General features: G+C 37.5%; 1 protein-coding gene across 1 annotated transcript in view; it reads right to left on the bottom strand.

Annotated features, from left to right (window-relative positions):
* Positions 1-9,209: 9,209 nt before the first annotated feature.
* The window catches only part of PPP1CB (protein phosphatase 1 catalytic subunit beta), a 29,657-nt gene continuing 21,761 nt past the window's right edge, over positions 9,210-17,105 (bottom strand). The window contains exons 5-8 of the mRNA XM_074897064.1: positions 16,848-16,919; positions 13,234-13,385; positions 11,589-11,723; positions 9,210-10,963 (exon numbers count right to left, since the gene is read on the bottom strand). Coding sequence (XP_074753165.1) covers positions 10,859-10,963; positions 11,589-11,723; positions 13,234-13,385; positions 16,848-16,919 — 464 coding nt within the window. The 3' untranslated portion in view covers positions 9,210-10,858. The remainder of the gene's footprint in view (positions 10,964-11,588; positions 11,724-13,233; positions 13,386-16,847; positions 16,920-17,105) is intronic.

The following is a 17,105-nucleotide window of genomic DNA, read 5'->3' as shown; positions in this document are numbered from 1 at the left end:
TAGTTTAAGTTACATACAATACAGGGAAATCTTCAAATGCAAGTTACCACTTGATAAAAAAAATCAATACACTGATGCTTCATCAACAAATAGTTAAAATCTGTCTACCTGTCATACATGGGATATTTACAGAGGAGATATTCAGGAATTACGGTTGTATGCCCAAGAGGCAACAACAGATGGTGCATGACTGCAGCTAATGTTCTTCTAATTTGTGACTGTTTGGCATTCTTGAAAGAGACAGTCTTGCATTACCACACATCATAAATACAGCGTGCACTGTTAAAAGCACGAGGTGGTAAAATCTTAGAGTTCAACTCTTTGGAAGAGGAAGTCAAGTAGGTTTGGAAGTATGCTGGGTTCAGGGTACACACACTGAACTATTTAGGTGTTTAGGCTTGTGGCTCAATCCTCTGTTGTCCCTGAAGCATCTCCATAGTTCTTAAGAACATCACCTCTAGAAGAAGAAGAGTGTTTGATATACAGATGGCCCATCACTGAAAACAGTAGGGTGTTTTTCCTGTTTCCAGATGTTCTTCCAAGTGACTACTTCTGAAGGACACTGAATTCTTGGGAAATACTAATTGTTAATAGGTCAGCATTTTGCCAGATTTAAGTCTTCCTCGGTGGAGAATGGAGAAAGAGACATGATATAAATTCTATCAATATCTTTGCTACAGATTACAGACCTCAACTGAAGAATTCCTTTTAGGCTTCAACGGAAACTTCTGTATGCTATTTTCCTAAATTATTGCAGCTCAAATTTAAATGAGTAAAGGCATCTCAACTCTTCGCATTAAAGGCCACTTTGTGTCTCTTTTGGCTAACAGCATCACACATTTCAAAGATGTTATTTGTTCTTGGGGCTTTTCACACTGAGTAGCACTGTTTATAAAACAGTATCACCAATCATAATCACCTCTAGCTGAATAGCTTTAAAACAGGTAGCCTGGATACCAGTAAAACACTTTCTAAAGCAGCACAGAACACAGAAACACCTCAGCAAGGTAAGTTACCTTTGCCTTTACTTTATGCTACTGCAAATAAACTGCTTCCTTTGTTTTTAATGAGCATGGGTGTGTAGTGGGATTCAGGGGTGACCAACTCTCAAACTGGCCACCCCAATTTTCCACTCCAAGGAAAGGAATCAGAAGATTTAAAAATGTATATATACACACACCTACCTGTAAGAAAGGATGTCAGCAGAAGCCACAAACTAATAAAACATGGAGCAGAAGTAATAAAGGCAGATTTTCAGGCTGGAGAAAGTGGATACATAAAGAGACCACCATAAGTGGGTAAGGAGCTAGACAAGCAGCTTATTTCCCACCAGGCCTACAATGCTTAGTACTCCCAGAATGGAAATACTAAAGCTGGCTGAAGTAATCTGTGGACAATTTTTTTGCAAAAACAAGTCAGTCTTACTGAAACAAGAGGTAAGCATCAACTGCAGCACACCACTTTTGTGTTTCCTATAGGGAAATACATAAAAACAATTGACTTTCAAATGTTTTTTTCAGAGTGGAATTTTGATTGGCTTCCAGTAAAAGCTAGCAGCAGGCTCAGATGCCTATTTCAAAGCAGCATGTGTGTCATTCCAATGCTCTCCACTTTGAAGTTCTTGTTTATCTTCTAAGTTGTACAGAGCAAAGTGTGCCATCTCCCACATGGACAGATGTACATAGTATCACAGGCTAATACCAAGTAAATTCAAGTATACACAACGCACTGCTTTTCTAAGAAATAGGGACATACACAAACCAAATGCAAAAAGGGGGTTTTGGAGAATTACAGTCACTTGAAGTTTGTTGACAGGAACAGCAAGAAACATCTTGAAGTTTCAGAAGTCCAACTCCTACCTCATGGACAACATGTTGACATGGGATCTTCCACAGCTGTTAGCAGCCACAGGATACTAAGAAATGGCTCCAACAAGAAGAATGCAGACAGATGCTGTTGTCCCCAGTCTTTGCAGAAATAATCTATAAAGCCATATGCAAGATCACTGCAGCATACCAAACAATCATCCCAGCACAGCAAAGGTTATCCTCTGATATGCACTAGTATTAAAACTGAGCAAGGATCATGATTTTTTTTTTTCCTAGTCTCACGACAGTACTGCTTCTTCCTCTGTTGAACTGATTCTAAGAATTGCAGGCATCAGCTCAAAGTAAAAACAGAAGAGGTTACATTTAGCAGCAATCAGCACAGGAAGATGAGTAGCCAACCATGTAGGGCAATTAGAACACTGCACATTAACCCTGCAGTAGGTCAGCACTACTGTCAATATGACAACACGGTTATGAAGGAGGGACTGCAGCGTTTTCTTCAGCTACTGCTTGGAAGTGTTATTTGTGGGCCAACAAAAGCACAAGAAGAAAGCAGTGTCTCTGATATGAGAGGACAAAGTATTTTTTTCTTATTGATCATTCTTTGAAAAGGTTAAAATGAAGGAAGAAAAAAAAATCAGAATAAAATAAAGACTGAGGAAGAACCAAAGTTCTTGAAGAGTTCCAAGCAAAAAATCAGAACCTCTTATTAGGAAATGGTAGCCAACGCTGCCAGTATTGTACACAGGACACAGTTAACTATCTTTAAGTGGGAATTGAACCCTGACTGCAGGTCTGAGTCAGGCACTCTCACATCTTCACTCTAGTTCTCACAAACCCTCTACTGTCAACCAGTCCTTTGATATTTTTGTTTTCTACCATCATACTTATCTACCTTAAAGGATTGTGAGGCAGATTTATTGCTTGGATACTTGTGGATTACAGACTACTTTAACAGGAAAGGGGCACAGGAATGCATTACATTTGCAACACAGAACAAACATTTCTTGTTCATAAAGCATTAACATTATAAACTTCATCTACCCAAGTTTTTTTTCATTTTGAAGACAAGGATGCTAAAACCAGTGACTGAGATCAGTGACTTATAAAAACCCTACATACATAAATTGGTAACTACACAAATACAGTTTGAGTAATTATGTATGAAAATTACCACATCCAATCACCCTAAAAAGTATCAGACCATAACTGCTTGCAAATACTTAGTTCTTGATTTAGATAAGTTACACAGAATTACTGCACTTCACCTACCTAACAAAGCCTACTTGTACAGACATGGGTGACCAAGCACACGCTGAAAAGTGTTCACCGTGAACCCATCTCCTTTAAGTACCACTTTAAGGCTCAAATGCTTATTTGTGGTACAGTGATGCCACCTCCTGGCCATTTTGAGAACTGAAACTTCCCCATCTAGTACTGTTTTGTTTGGTGTTTTTTTTTAAAGGGAGAGACAGCAGTTCATCTGAGTGCAAAAATACTCAGCACCATAAAATTCCTCTATTACCAGCTAAAAAAAGAATATGCAGTACTGTGTGGGAACAAGCTCATTCCTGACAAATGTAAGTATGTGACAGTCAGGCTCTTGCATGATTCCCAGAGGCATCCCACATGGTATGCTCAATCCCATCTCCACAACCTGGCCACAAGCTTCAGAGCTTCTGTCTCCTCTCAGCCTGCTTCATAGCCTCAGGTCAATAGCACAATGCCCTGAGGGAAAAAGCCATTATTTATTCTCAACTATAAGACACTATTATAAGAGCTGAACATGTATTTTATAACAGATACATGCTACTCATCCCAGTTGGATGTTTGAGCCAGTAATTCAGCAGAAGGCTGAAGGCATCTGTTTATTCTGAGTCTAGTCCTTGCTGAAGCACCTTTTCAGAGTTATTGCACCCTTCCAGCTTTTTATATGGCTCAGTCTGTACCCTAGAAAACCACAAATCAGGTGATTTGAGATGGAAACCCAAAAATCTGAGTAGTCAGAACACCTGAGTTGAACTGGAATGGCTCAGCAAAAGTGTCCAAATTGTATTCCCTGAAAAGCAGCCAATAATCCCAAAGTGGGTGACCACACACAGGGCCCTGGGGGAGCCAGTGGGGCCTAGAACTTCAGGGATAAGGAGGGATAAGAACGAGAGGGCTAATACAACATGACCCACTAGGGACTAACTTAACAAGTGTGGCCTAACCAAAGGGTTAAGAGACCTCATGAAGTCTGCCATACTTAAGGGAAATAAATTTGTATGTCTGAGATCTAAGCGTAGTTTTAATGCAGCAGGATCTCAGTTATTACGAAGCCATGCACTATGGATAGATTTCAGTACTGATGAGGGGATAAGGTTTCCCTATCAGTCAAGCGGAGGATAAGCATGCAATAGAATGCCAGTTCTGCAGTAACAGCTCTTCATACACTGGCCTTCGACCACTAGATGGCATCTACATGCTAGACCAATATTACTGACAACATGAAGAAAACTTATGTCAACTGGATTGGGTCTTTTTCATTAAGTAACCATCTTAAATTCTTGTACAGCATTAGTAGAAACAAAGCAGACCAAGAAAAAAATGTTTTCTTACCCTAGGTGTCAAAAGCAAGGCAAAAGCCTCTAAGGCTAGCATGTCATTTGTTGTACTTTTAGTTAAGAGCCTTACTTAGGAAAGAATTAAGCTCTTTGTTCCCCATTACCACTTCAATAGAATGGGGCCTTAAATCTTACAGCTCACCCTCTTAACCCAGAGTCCTGGAAACTAGATGCAATTAAGGTGCAGTTAAGATGTCCATTAAAATGTAATTCTCATAACACACACTCTCCCAGCATTTCACAGAAATGATACATATTCTGTCTTTGTGGAAGGTGCAAGAAGCCACTCAGGAATAACAACCTGAAATACAAACATAAAATATTCTGGGGTAGCTAGTGGAAAATTATTACTTTACACATGCCCAGAAATTTAACAAGACATGAGTGACTTATATGAGGAACTGTAGAAATGCTGCCAGAAAGCAGCCAGAGGGAACAATGTGAAATACTTGTTAACTATTTTCACATCAGGATGTTTGTTGGGACTTCAAAGTGGTAGAGAAAAACATTACATTGGAATATATTTACTGGCCAAGGCTGTCCTCTCCATTCATTGATGATACATGCTCCTCTGCTTCATGTTGTAAACTGCACCAGTTTGTCTGCAAGATACCAGTTCTCTTCTGGCTAAGCCTTTTCAAAAATTAACTGGATCCATCTACAGCATTCTCTTGCACCCTGAAGACTCAAACCTTTAAAGCAACATGAGCAGACATAACTCTCTACCATGGGGAAAATCAGTAATATAATTATTTTGCTCTCTGCAAATATAATTTACTATTTTTGAGTATCAGCTACCTATAAGAGTAGAAAAACTGTAATCCTGCCTATTTGCTTTACTTCCTCCATTTAATAGTAACTCAAGTTAAGTTAAAATGCAAACTTAACATCTGGGTGTATCTGTCTTGCTCTTCAAGAGGATTTTTCAAGTGGTAGGTACTTGTTTATAGAGCTCTGTCTGGGAGCTTTTTCATCCTTAACATAAAGCTTACATCTCCACCCAAAGATACAGAGTATCTATTGCTGATCTCTATCAGCAGCTGGATGTAGTTAGCACCTGCTTTCTGATACGGTTGCTTCTAAGACTGAGTCTGTAGCAGGCTACATGGAAGCGTGGGCTGCACATTCAGTTATAAGGCAGCAGAACGCAGGAAAGGGGCTGTGCTAGGCCACATGCATGCATACACTCTGTTTAAAGCTCAACCTGTTCAGCCCATTTCAGGCAGCAGTAAGAGTTTTCCTTGGAAAAGATTACTATAGCCATGTATTGGCAAGGGCTTGTAGCAAATTGTTACTTTGAATGATGTTTTTAAATTCTCCTTTCTTGGGACACACAGGTGCAGGGATTAATACGAGTTCAAACAGGACACCAGGAAACAATGACATTTTGTCCTTATCAACATGTTGAGATCGTTATTTATTTTAACAAGGCACACTAAGATACAGAATAAGTAACCAGACAGCTTAGCTGGTTTCCCAACAACGAGGGATCTGCAAGGAAGATGCACAGGCACTACCAGTTCCAGAAATCCATGAAAGATGAAAACCTGGCAGACCCACAAGTACCCAAACTTGTGTCTTGCCTTGGTAACTTATTTACTGTCCCAACACTGACTTACTGTTACATGGCTTTCCAGTGTTCAGTCCAAAACGGCCTGAGGTTCCTTCAGCTTTGAACATCTGATACATGCAGTGAGAATGCTTGGTTATAAGACCGTGAGTTACATGCAGCCACCTGGTTAGATGTTGTCATCAAAACCTTGATCAGCCTTTGGAATAAAGCAAGCAAAATCAATGTACAGTCCAGGAGAAAAAAGTATACAGCTGCACTGAGAGCACTTGAAAGCTGCTACTGCTAATTAGCAGAAGCAAACATGACAAAAAAATACACAGGGCTATGCCTCGGTATCCCAAGCCTGGTACTGATTCAATGAGTTCCTTTTTATTGACAAGAATGACTGTGTGCATGACCTGTATCACAACTGTTTTGTCTTAAAAACATTGCTCTTTGAAGCATATTAGCAGCCTATGCGGACTCAGACATAGAGATTTTTGACTGTGCTGTAGTCATCTCTGCTCCAGAATAAGGATACATTCTTTCACCCTTGTTTTTTCACCAATTAATTTGAAGCCAAATATTCACATTTATCCTCATGTACATTACAAAGCAGACGGATGCCAATCATGAATCAAGTTACAACTCAAACAAGTTCAAAAGCAATACAATATTGACAGTATCACTTCGCCTCTGCTCTTTGCTAAGCTGTAATGTTACCTGTCAGGTTTGTATAAAGTGTCTTCATCTCCAACAAACCTGACAGCAAGGAAAGTTCCAGAAACACCAGCCATGGATACAACACTGACCGTTTGCCAGGAAGAAATTCAACACCCAGTGAAAGGCTAGGTTTTTACAACTATTATCTACATAAGCCCGTACAAAGCAGGTATCCTTTTCTGCTAACCTCTGAGCTTTACACCAAAGGCCAAGCATGGGATGTTTGTGTTTGTCATCTACATATTCTGAAAATTCCAGCTATCCAAAACAGTTACTCTCAGGTCACCTTCAGTTCAACCATATTTGACAGCAGTGGTGTCTTTTATATTTCCACTACTACAGAGAAAAAAAAATGTGTTTGCCAACCCCAAACTAACCACATACAGCTCCAGTAATTTAATGTGACAACTTCCATAGTATGATGGCAATATCCTGTTGGACTTATCAAAAGATAAGCCACAGACAGAAATGCTTCTTCGTATAAAAGATACCTTGCTGCTCATCAACTCCTACTTCTATCATCTTTTGGCAGAAACACAGCAAAGAGGTTCTCTGTCTTCAAACAACCTTAAAACAGGGATGCAGGCTATTAACAATAAAAGCAACTTCCTTCCACAAATCTGAAGAATTTCCATTGGAGATTCCCAGGCAAGTAAGTACACAGCAGTGCACTGCACTGAGATACTACAAGCTGTATCATATGTATCTACTGGCTCCTCTCTGAGAGCAGAGTACAAATGCAACTGGCTTCATAACAGGATCATGAAACAGCTGTACACTTGCAGTTAATCACACTAAATTAAAAGCAAAGAGACCAACTCAGACTTCAGTGGCCACACGTACTTCTATGTGTCCAGATGTACCAAACTGAATTCAATCCGCTAGTATAAGACCCACTACAGTAATTTCAGTGAGTCTGTTTCTACAGCATTTTTTGCAAAGATGTCAGATCAGTATAAACAACTCTACCAAAGCAGAAATAGTGTTCAAGGTATTAGAGCAGCACAATAACCACAACTATACAAACCACTATTATTTTCCTCTTTTAAAGCAGGAAACAATTATTAATATTCATCAAAAAGTGACCACCATGAAGCATACAGAAAAGTGATGTATAACAAGAATCTCATATCAATCAACACAAGAGACCACAGAAGCACTCCTTCCAGCATATTTTAAATTAAACTAGGTATTTCTCTAGTGTTTGGGAATCACAAAACGCGTCAACAAAAAGGAACAATACAACAGGTTATGTGCCACGTTATACTCTACGAAATCAGGAATGGTTATTACTGTCAAATAAACCAGGAAAAATATCCCGCAAATGGTGTAATGTTTTATATACACCTCTTAACAGCTTGTTTGAGAATCCTCCTGTTACTTCCCAGCACACTAATACTGTGCTGTTTAGCAGTATTTTAGGCTTGTATGGACAAGATGTTTATGTGGAACAAACTTACTAGCAATCAGACCACTAGCAAATTCCATGGAAGAAAGAGTTAATTTTACCTGAGTATAATTAGATTCAGGTTCTCTTTTCTACCTCTTCCAGAATGGACAACAGTAAAAATACTAAAGATGTATATTAACATTGTAAACGTAAAGTGAAGTGGTATGGCAAGTTCTGTTACATATCTGATGCTCCTGACTTGCTTTTAGTATGGAACATCAATAGTATCTGTAGGGGTAAGTTATTAAATTATGCATTTTTTCCACAATACAGAACAATGAGGGATGTTAGCAGACGTCCCAACTCCCCAGAAGTCAGAACAGCATCCAAACACTTTGCAAGTGATTGCTGCTAAACAGAAATAGCAGTTCTTCAGAATATCACTGCCAGATCCAGTTTTCTAGTGCCACAAAATAAGCTAAGAATTTCCTACTTCTTTAGGACACATAAGAAGACCTGACGACTTTTATTTTCCTTTTGACATAGCATCTGTAATACAAGCGAGCATGTTTGATACTCACATAACATACAGCTTTATACCTGGACATATCATGATACAGAAGACATTGTTTTAGAAACTAAGGAAAAAATGGAGACGTATTAATCCAGATGTTTGGTAACACAATGCTACTCATAAAAGCTGGCACTTGGCAGAACCCAGCGTTTTCAGAACTTGTAAAACTAAACCTCAAGTAAGTAAGCAATGAGCAGGAAGTTACCCTGTCAAGGCTTACAGAATAGATTTCATCAACTACTTTGTCACAAACTAAAGTTACTCTCATACAGGTCTCATCACTGACTTTCAAGAACAAGCGTCTGAGCAACATCAGAAGAAAATCTACTTCTACATTTTATTCTATGTATTGAAATCCTGGTGCTTCCTTTCAATGTAGGGTAAATTAAATTGTTGTTCAAAACCACAGATCAATACAATATATATCAATAACAGATATGTATGCTGTAATTTTGGTGTGTTTTTTTTTAAAAAAAACAAACTCCACACTTCTTGAGTAACAGTGAAGTATATTCAAATAACCAGTCAGACTTCATTCAAATGAATTAGACAACTTTTACTAAATGAAAAAACCTACATTTAAAATATGCATTTAAAACAAAATGGAATTAGAAAAGAGACTTAAATCCATTTTAAAGAACTTGCTCACTGTGTCAGAAATCAATATATCTCTTGCATTATATAATGTGCCAGTTCATAAAACGTAAGTTACCAGAATCCTCAATTTAACATTTTCAAAGACAATACTGAAGTCAGGAGTTTTACATCTACTGATGCACATTTAGAATGGTATAAATCTGAAGCCTTCCCCCAAAGAATCTTACAAATTTGACAATATTCAATAAAAGCTTTTGTAGTTATATCCAGTAAGTATTCCATCCTAAAGCATCACAAATCTGTGCCTTTCATTTATCCCACTATAAATTTTGTATCTTCTCGTATCTTGCCATTTGCCAATGTTAATTCTTAAGAAAGGAGAGAACTGAAAAGAAATACTGCATAACTCTTGATCATGTACAGAAATTATTGCTACTATAGTACACTACAAAGCAGAAGTCTATACAATAGTATATGAAATTTGATCATGAAAATCCAAAGGATATAATCTTTAGTGACATAAGCCTTATAATCATGTTGGACATTCCTATAGCATTTTCACTCACTACCTGGCAGCTAGCCTACCGTCTGTTGATCAACATCCATTTAAACATACTATCTTATGGAAAAGAATGTCAGCTTTCAAAGGCTTAGCAAATAAGGATCTTCATGTTCTGTGGAACTATGTAAGATGAATTTTGATGCAGGTAGGGAGTTACCTGGAAGCTAAGCATGCCAAAGGTGTTTCATGCTAATAAAACTAAAGCCAAGGTACCACATAATCAAGTTACCAACTAATAGGCAATACCATTTTTGTCCTAAGTTAAATGAAGTGCCATAGCACAGTGTAACCTCAATAATTTAAAATAGTGTAGTGCACAAATTCTTTGTGTGGCAGTTTAAGTTAAAGAGTCAAGACACGTTTTTCTGTCTCAATTTGCGTTGGCTAGCTGTCCATTTTGGGCATTTTGGACTTAAGTTTGCCTTTTAATCACTACCATACTATAAACTTTGCATTATAATGGGGCACACATTTGAGCAGCATTATTATGAACAACAGGAGGCTGGGGGAGGTTAAGAGATCAATGGCTGTTCTAAAAAGCCCCTTCCTTTTTTCAATTTCAAAGAGAGCTGGGAAATAAGACTAGATACCATATTTGCATCATTCTAGCTACAAAATAACCAAAGTAAAAGCAATCAAGCAACAATAAGACCACATTACACAAATGGAACATCATGCTCTCATCTGGTTTAACTATTACATCAAGTTTTAACTGGGATGTTGGTCAACTTTAAAAACCGTGGTAAATGTGAATATGTAGTTGCAATAGTTTTTTCCTAATATTTTTTTTTTACTCTATGCTGGATATTAGAACTTGGAGCTATACTTGTTACAATACAGTGTCGCACATCTTTCTACTAGAAAAAAATTAATAAAGATCCTTTACCCGTCTCTTTAAGTTAAACGTGTGACATCATAAAGGGTGTCAAATGGCTGGATGGTTTTACAGTGCACACTTATTAGATACTGTAATATGGAGTTTTGTCCTTGACAGATCTGATGATGTTTCTACATTATTCCTTTCTTCACCTCTTCTTCGGCGGATTAGCTGTGCGAGGTGGAGTGACTGGACGCCCAGAATTCAGTCCACCATACTGGTACTTGGCTTTCTTTTCAGATGGTTTCAATATCTTAGAGAAAATAAAGAAGTTCTTTTAAGTCAGTGGCAACTAAGAACATTTCAAACACTGTTAAATGAACATGAAATCTCATTCAGCAGGAACAACAGGAGTGAGGGTGATGGTGGTGGGGAAATCACATCACAATCCTATGAATTTCTTAATCTTACACAAAACAGTAATACTACTTCTAAATCCTTCTAGTTCTACCACTGCATTGGGATGGGAAGGGGAAAGAAAAGGGGCTGAAAACATGTCCAGGAAGGAGCAGGGATTAAAATCTGATCAGAGTAACCACACTAAAAGGCTCTCAATAGTCCATCACTCCGCATCATTAGCTACTCTGACCACTAGGTATGACTAAAAAGAATTAGCCAATTAAACTTTGAAACAAACATCTGAATAGAAGGAATTAACTTAATATGCAGGAGTTTGTAAAACGGCAAATCCTACAGAGTTCTCTGGCAAACAGTCTGTTTGCAGTTCTAATTGTCCACAAGCACCAGCCTGCTGTGCAGTCCTTTCTGTATCTCAAGTATATTATCCTAGATAGACCATATGCACGTCAACAAGCAGACTAATTCAGTCCATATAGCCCAACACCTGAAGTAATACTTAATTTACAAATAGATCATACCTGAAAGGAACACATCAGAGTTTCATCCACACTCATCATGCCCCCTGCATTGTCAAACTCTCCACAATAATTTGGAGCTGAGAATAGGGTGACCAACTGACGTTTAGCAAAGAATTCATATCCATCTTCAACCACCTGTCAACATCAGAGAAATCAATACAGCTCACAAAAGAGAAATTTTGAAGAAAAAAGCCAGTCTTGAAGCAAACAGGACTTATACTAAAGAGGTGACAAAACTCAAAAAGATATTTTATGTTTTGGCTTTCAGACAGGTCAGGTTCAGTCATTTTGTCTTATCTGAACACTGAATGCCAAATCAGGTAGCTTAACCTGTCTGATACTCCAACATTAAATATGCATCAGCTTGACTGTTCAACATTTTCATACCTGAAGTCCAGTTACGCACCGCCAGTTAAGGATTCCCAGCATTTTATGGTTTATACACAGAATTTGGATGTCTGGCCTATTAATTCAGAGCACACAAGGTCCAGATACCATTTTTGCTGCAACTGTAACCATTAAGTTTCACTTACACTGGTTTTGATGGTACAATCCTCAAGTGTAGGCTTATTTTTGTAATTTTGATGCTCTAAAAGTGGGTCTGCCACATTTTCTGAGAGCATAATTCACCTTTAAAATCGTGCAAGTAGTATGATGCATCATCTAAGGATGTTCCCTCTTTCCCAAAATAGAAGCCTCACTTCATAACGTAGTAAAACTAGTGCACCAACTGCTCACCTCAGTCCAATCACCACTGTCTTTTGTAAGATGTCATATTTCTATTATAAAGAACTGAAGTGACTACATGAATACAGGAAACTGGTAGCAATCTTGATCAGCAGTTAAGAAATCTTGGTATCTATTCCACACACTGATTAATCTTCTAATGTTTTAGCAATAGAATTGCAAAATACTTGTGTTCTGATAGTATACCCAAGTCTAACCATGACAAAGAATAACACACCTGGTTTTATTTCACAGCAGAAGAGAGCTTTTAAAATTGACTAAATAATGAAACTGAAATGTTACACAGGAATTTGAAACCTGATGTCCACCTAACTAGGGCACTTGCTTAAAGTAACTTAATAAAAACTACAAAAACATGTGCTTATGACAATGCCAAAACCAGCATTGCTTTCTGCACATTTTAGCAGGTCAAACAATCTGTGCCAAAGTACTCTACATAACCAAAATGAAGACAGCAGTGAAAGCTTTTCTGTACAGACCTGTTTGTAGAAACATTCAAAATGAAGCAGAGATAGTTTAAGCCACAACTATCAGAGAACTGACTACTACTGAAATGCAAGAACTCTGAAACTTCAGTGTAAATCTCAAATTCAAGACACTTTGCCATTCTAAACTTGGGACACTTCTGACATTCATGTATTATACAACAGTCTAACAGTAAATAGACAATACAGAAGAAGATCAAGAGGGAAATCTAGTGTTAGTATTTTACTTCACTGATATTAGACAGTTCAATACGAGTCCACTGAAGAACACAGCCCTATAGCCCCTTTTTAGGAATATTTTTTCCTATAAGTAACACAATGCAATGTTTCAAATATATCCTACTGGTAAGTGGCACCAAAGAGGCAGAAAGTCTAGGACAGGTTTTAAGAAGTAACAGCAGCATAATTCATACCTGGTGAGCTCGACAGATCAAATCCAGATCATGACGATTCAGAAATTTACTGACAACATCAGCACCAAAAGTGAAAGAGACCCCACGATCATTTTCACCCCAACCTTGCACATCTTTGTCTGGGTCAGACCACAGCAGGTCACACAGCAAGCCTTTGAAAGATAATACAAGTGAAGATGCTATTCTTAGGACGTATAATTCTATAATGTAAAACAGTTTTATTGTAATTACCAGAGCAGCTCTCCTAAAGAAAATAAGCCTTAGCAACAAGATCAGTAACACCAACTGCAACTCAGACAAAAGATATGGTCTGCTTAAGTCTGGACATTTTTTTCTCCCCCCTCAACATTTTACCTTGAGATAAAACAAGCCAGAGCCAAACAGTTCTCTGAAATAATATTTAACTGTAATATTCAGCATGTCTACAGTCAGCATTTAAGGAGTTTAAAAATACTGTCGTAGGTGCATTTTAAAAGAGAACCATCAATTTCACAGCTCACCAAGAAAGCTCAGTTTGAAAGCTGCAGCAAATTTTAAAATCGTATGCGAGGCCAGCCATAAACACAGCAAATAAACTTGTACCACAAGCTTCTGAATATGGAACAGCTTTGATTCCTATCTTTCTTACCATATGTGAAGAACCTTTATGTGACTAAATCAAAATTTAAACATGGCAAAATTCTGATATATTGTTTCAGGTAGCACTTTCAGTTTGCTTGGACTACTGTTGACTTCAAAAAGCCTCAAACTCACTAGTCTGGAATCTGAATTAGAACAACAAACCTCTCCGGCGTTTTAGCACTGGTCAAGATCTTTTTTCTGCTGCCAACAAAAGGTCAATTAACTCTGAAGTTAAAACTGAGTACTAAAAAAAATTTCTCTAGATCAATTTTAACACCTTTATACATAGAACTTTCAAAGCTTTTCACATGAGAAAGAAGCAGGCCAATTCAACTACAACACAGACCAAAAAGCATTCAAAGTGTATTCCAATTTTCTATGAAACTGTACTTTCTTCACCTGGGAGGACTAACCCTTTGGCATTTAAATACTTAAGGGCATTGTTTCACAACGTGAAAGCAATGCCAGCAGGCTCTATTATCTGGCACTCAAAGTTCAATTTACAATTATGTCTATTTATTTGCTAAACAAAATATTGAAGACACTATTTCTTAAATAGCAGATACTTCAAGTTGTAATCAAAACTGATGTCTGAAACCTACTGTGCAACTAGCCCATTTTGTATTTAGACACAGATATTAAATGATCTTTGGTGTCAGTCACAGTTCCTCTGCAGCAAAGGCTAAGATTTTATTTGCTTTTAGAAGACAAAGAACAGAGAAAGTTCAATGGCATATTAGATAAACTATCTAAATAGAAATAAACTACTGAATACAGACAGCATATAACCAAAACTTACTTTACTGAAATTTAGTTCTATATTGAATAACATGTTTTTCAAAACAGAACTGTTGTATTGCAATCCCTAATGGTTTCTTATAATGAATTTCCGACTACTAACAGAAGATGCTCATCTCAGCTGCTTAGGAAGTGCTTCCTCTTTTATTCTCTCCCCAAAAATCAAATGATCTTTATGGTTATACACAGCAACAGGCAAATCTGTCCCATAATCTTTAGCAGTGGTGTAACAGAACCCTGCAACAAGACTGTCTAAACTCAACTATGCTGCCCAAGTAAGTTTCTATTTTAACATGCAGTGTCTAATACTGCAATATCTTAGGTTGACCAGGAGTGCATCATAACACAGCTGATACAAGGCATTCAAGATTACACATAAGAGGGAGTTAGTTTCCCAATAAGCAAATGGCTTGCAATGCTGACCAAAACACATCATTTATACCTTGGCCTGACAAAATATAATTACTTTAACAGTTACCAAAGGAAGTGATTTAAGTTGGAATAGAGTCAGATTTGAGCAAACATCTTCCAAACCCTACAAAAATGCCACTGAAATAAGAGGTCTTTAAATTGTAGTTGAGGTTGAAAAGATTCCTCTTCATCAGGCTAGAAGAAACCATTATAAGGATCTAATCTTCTCAGCACAAGTCACACAAACATCTACCAAGAATTTCTGTATCAACACATTCACCAAGTGTCATCCCTTCACAAAGGGAGAGCTTTTAAGGACTTGTAGCTTTCACAGAAGTGAGATCACTTCAGTTTCTTTTCCACTTTTCCACAAGATCTACTTCCATTCTGTAATACTGGTCGCCTTAAATAGTTCCAAAAGGCCAAGATCTATGTGACTGTACCATATGCAGTCATGTCTCTGATAGGACATTTTTCCTCTGCTGGTAAACATCCAGCTATTGCTTCTGCAAGCAAAATTAAGACTGCAAACCACCCTGTAGATCAAAAGCCTTTTTTAAAAATCTCTATGCTTATTTTTAGGAGGTACTAAGAATACATATGATTTCAGTGGAGTATCCATGGAAACCAGAACTACATTCTGCAAGGGCATTCCTGAAGTGGGGGTGGCTCAAGCAGTAGTAATAGCCTGTTGAATAGAACTACCTTTTCTGAGAGCTCTGATAAATGTAAAGATTGACTTGTTTGTACTGACATTTATTTGGTTATGCACTGAGTGAATAAGTAGCATAAAAGGAAGAATAATGTAGTAATTTATACTACAGAAACACTCATTCAGCAGTCTAGTAGTGCTTCTGGGTGTTAAGTGTGTATATACCAGCTTGCAAAGAAATGTTGTTGTTTAAGGGACAGTAGATATATTAATGGTAGTCCTTGAATTATTCCTATGCATCAGCACTGAGGAACACTTCAGAAGTAGAATTCTTTTATTCAAAGGTTAAACTGTAACTGTAATTTGTTTTAAAAAAAGGTTTAGATGTGGTATCTCCTCTGAAAGTTAATTTCAGACCACTGTTGAAATCAACACCTAAAAAAACCTATTCCATTCTACTGCCTGACAGTCTTTTCAATCTATTAGTAACAAAATTTGGAATAAGTGGGACACTGAGGAAGATGATTAATTAAACCATTCAAAATAATATTGTACAGAAAGTACTGGCCATTTGCATTGAACATCTATATACAAAGTATTAATGTATTAGAAGAAGATTGCAGGACTAGCACATCAATACAAGAAATTGAAATCGTAACTGCAGTGAAGTAGGAGCTATACTTTACAAATTTAAAGAGGAAGGAGATATGACCCCAAGTAAAGAGAAGCCCAAATACTTTAAATAATATTCAACAAACTTTAAACAGTTATGTTCTTTGATAGACTAAAAGGTTTGAGTGTGCCTAATCAAGGCAGAAAAAAGAACTAGCTGTTTAGTTTCATTTGACCTTCCACTAGATTTCTAAGTTTGTTTTAAAGGCAAACTTGTGGATGTGTCCAAGCTTGGATAATGTATCCTATTCCGTTATGACAAGCAACAACATGGGCAATAGCCTCTAACATATCAGATGACTTAGCCATCATGAGCAACAAGACTCACACCCTATACAGATGTCAAAGAATACTGTACTATGAACAGAGGCTGTGTTAAGTCACAACATTGCCTGTACAGAAACTGATTAAACATATTTTATTTTTAAGACCTACTTACAGTAAAGTCCATGTAACTCACCTGTGTCAGGAACATCTGTAGGTCTCATAATTCTCCGGATCTGCTCCATTGACTGGAGATCTGGAGACAGTCCTGTAAGTACAAGAAAACAAGTGACTTATCTATGCATTTTACCTGTAACAAGGGTTCCATAGAACACACAATTAGAGGCTCAAAGTCATACAGCATCCATTGTTTCCACTGCAATATAAACAAAAGATAGTTTGCTATAAGACAATTAAGTTCCTGAACAGAGGGACAGAAAATAATGCAAATTAA

Source organism: Athene noctua, chromosome 1 (assembly GCF_965140245.1).
Source record: "Athene noctua chromosome 1, bAthNoc1.hap1.1, whole genome shotgun sequence".
NCBI classification, from domain to species: Eukaryota; Metazoa; Chordata; class Aves; order Strigiformes; family Strigidae; genus Athene; species Athene noctua.
This window is presented reverse-complemented; position numbering and strand designations above follow the sequence as displayed.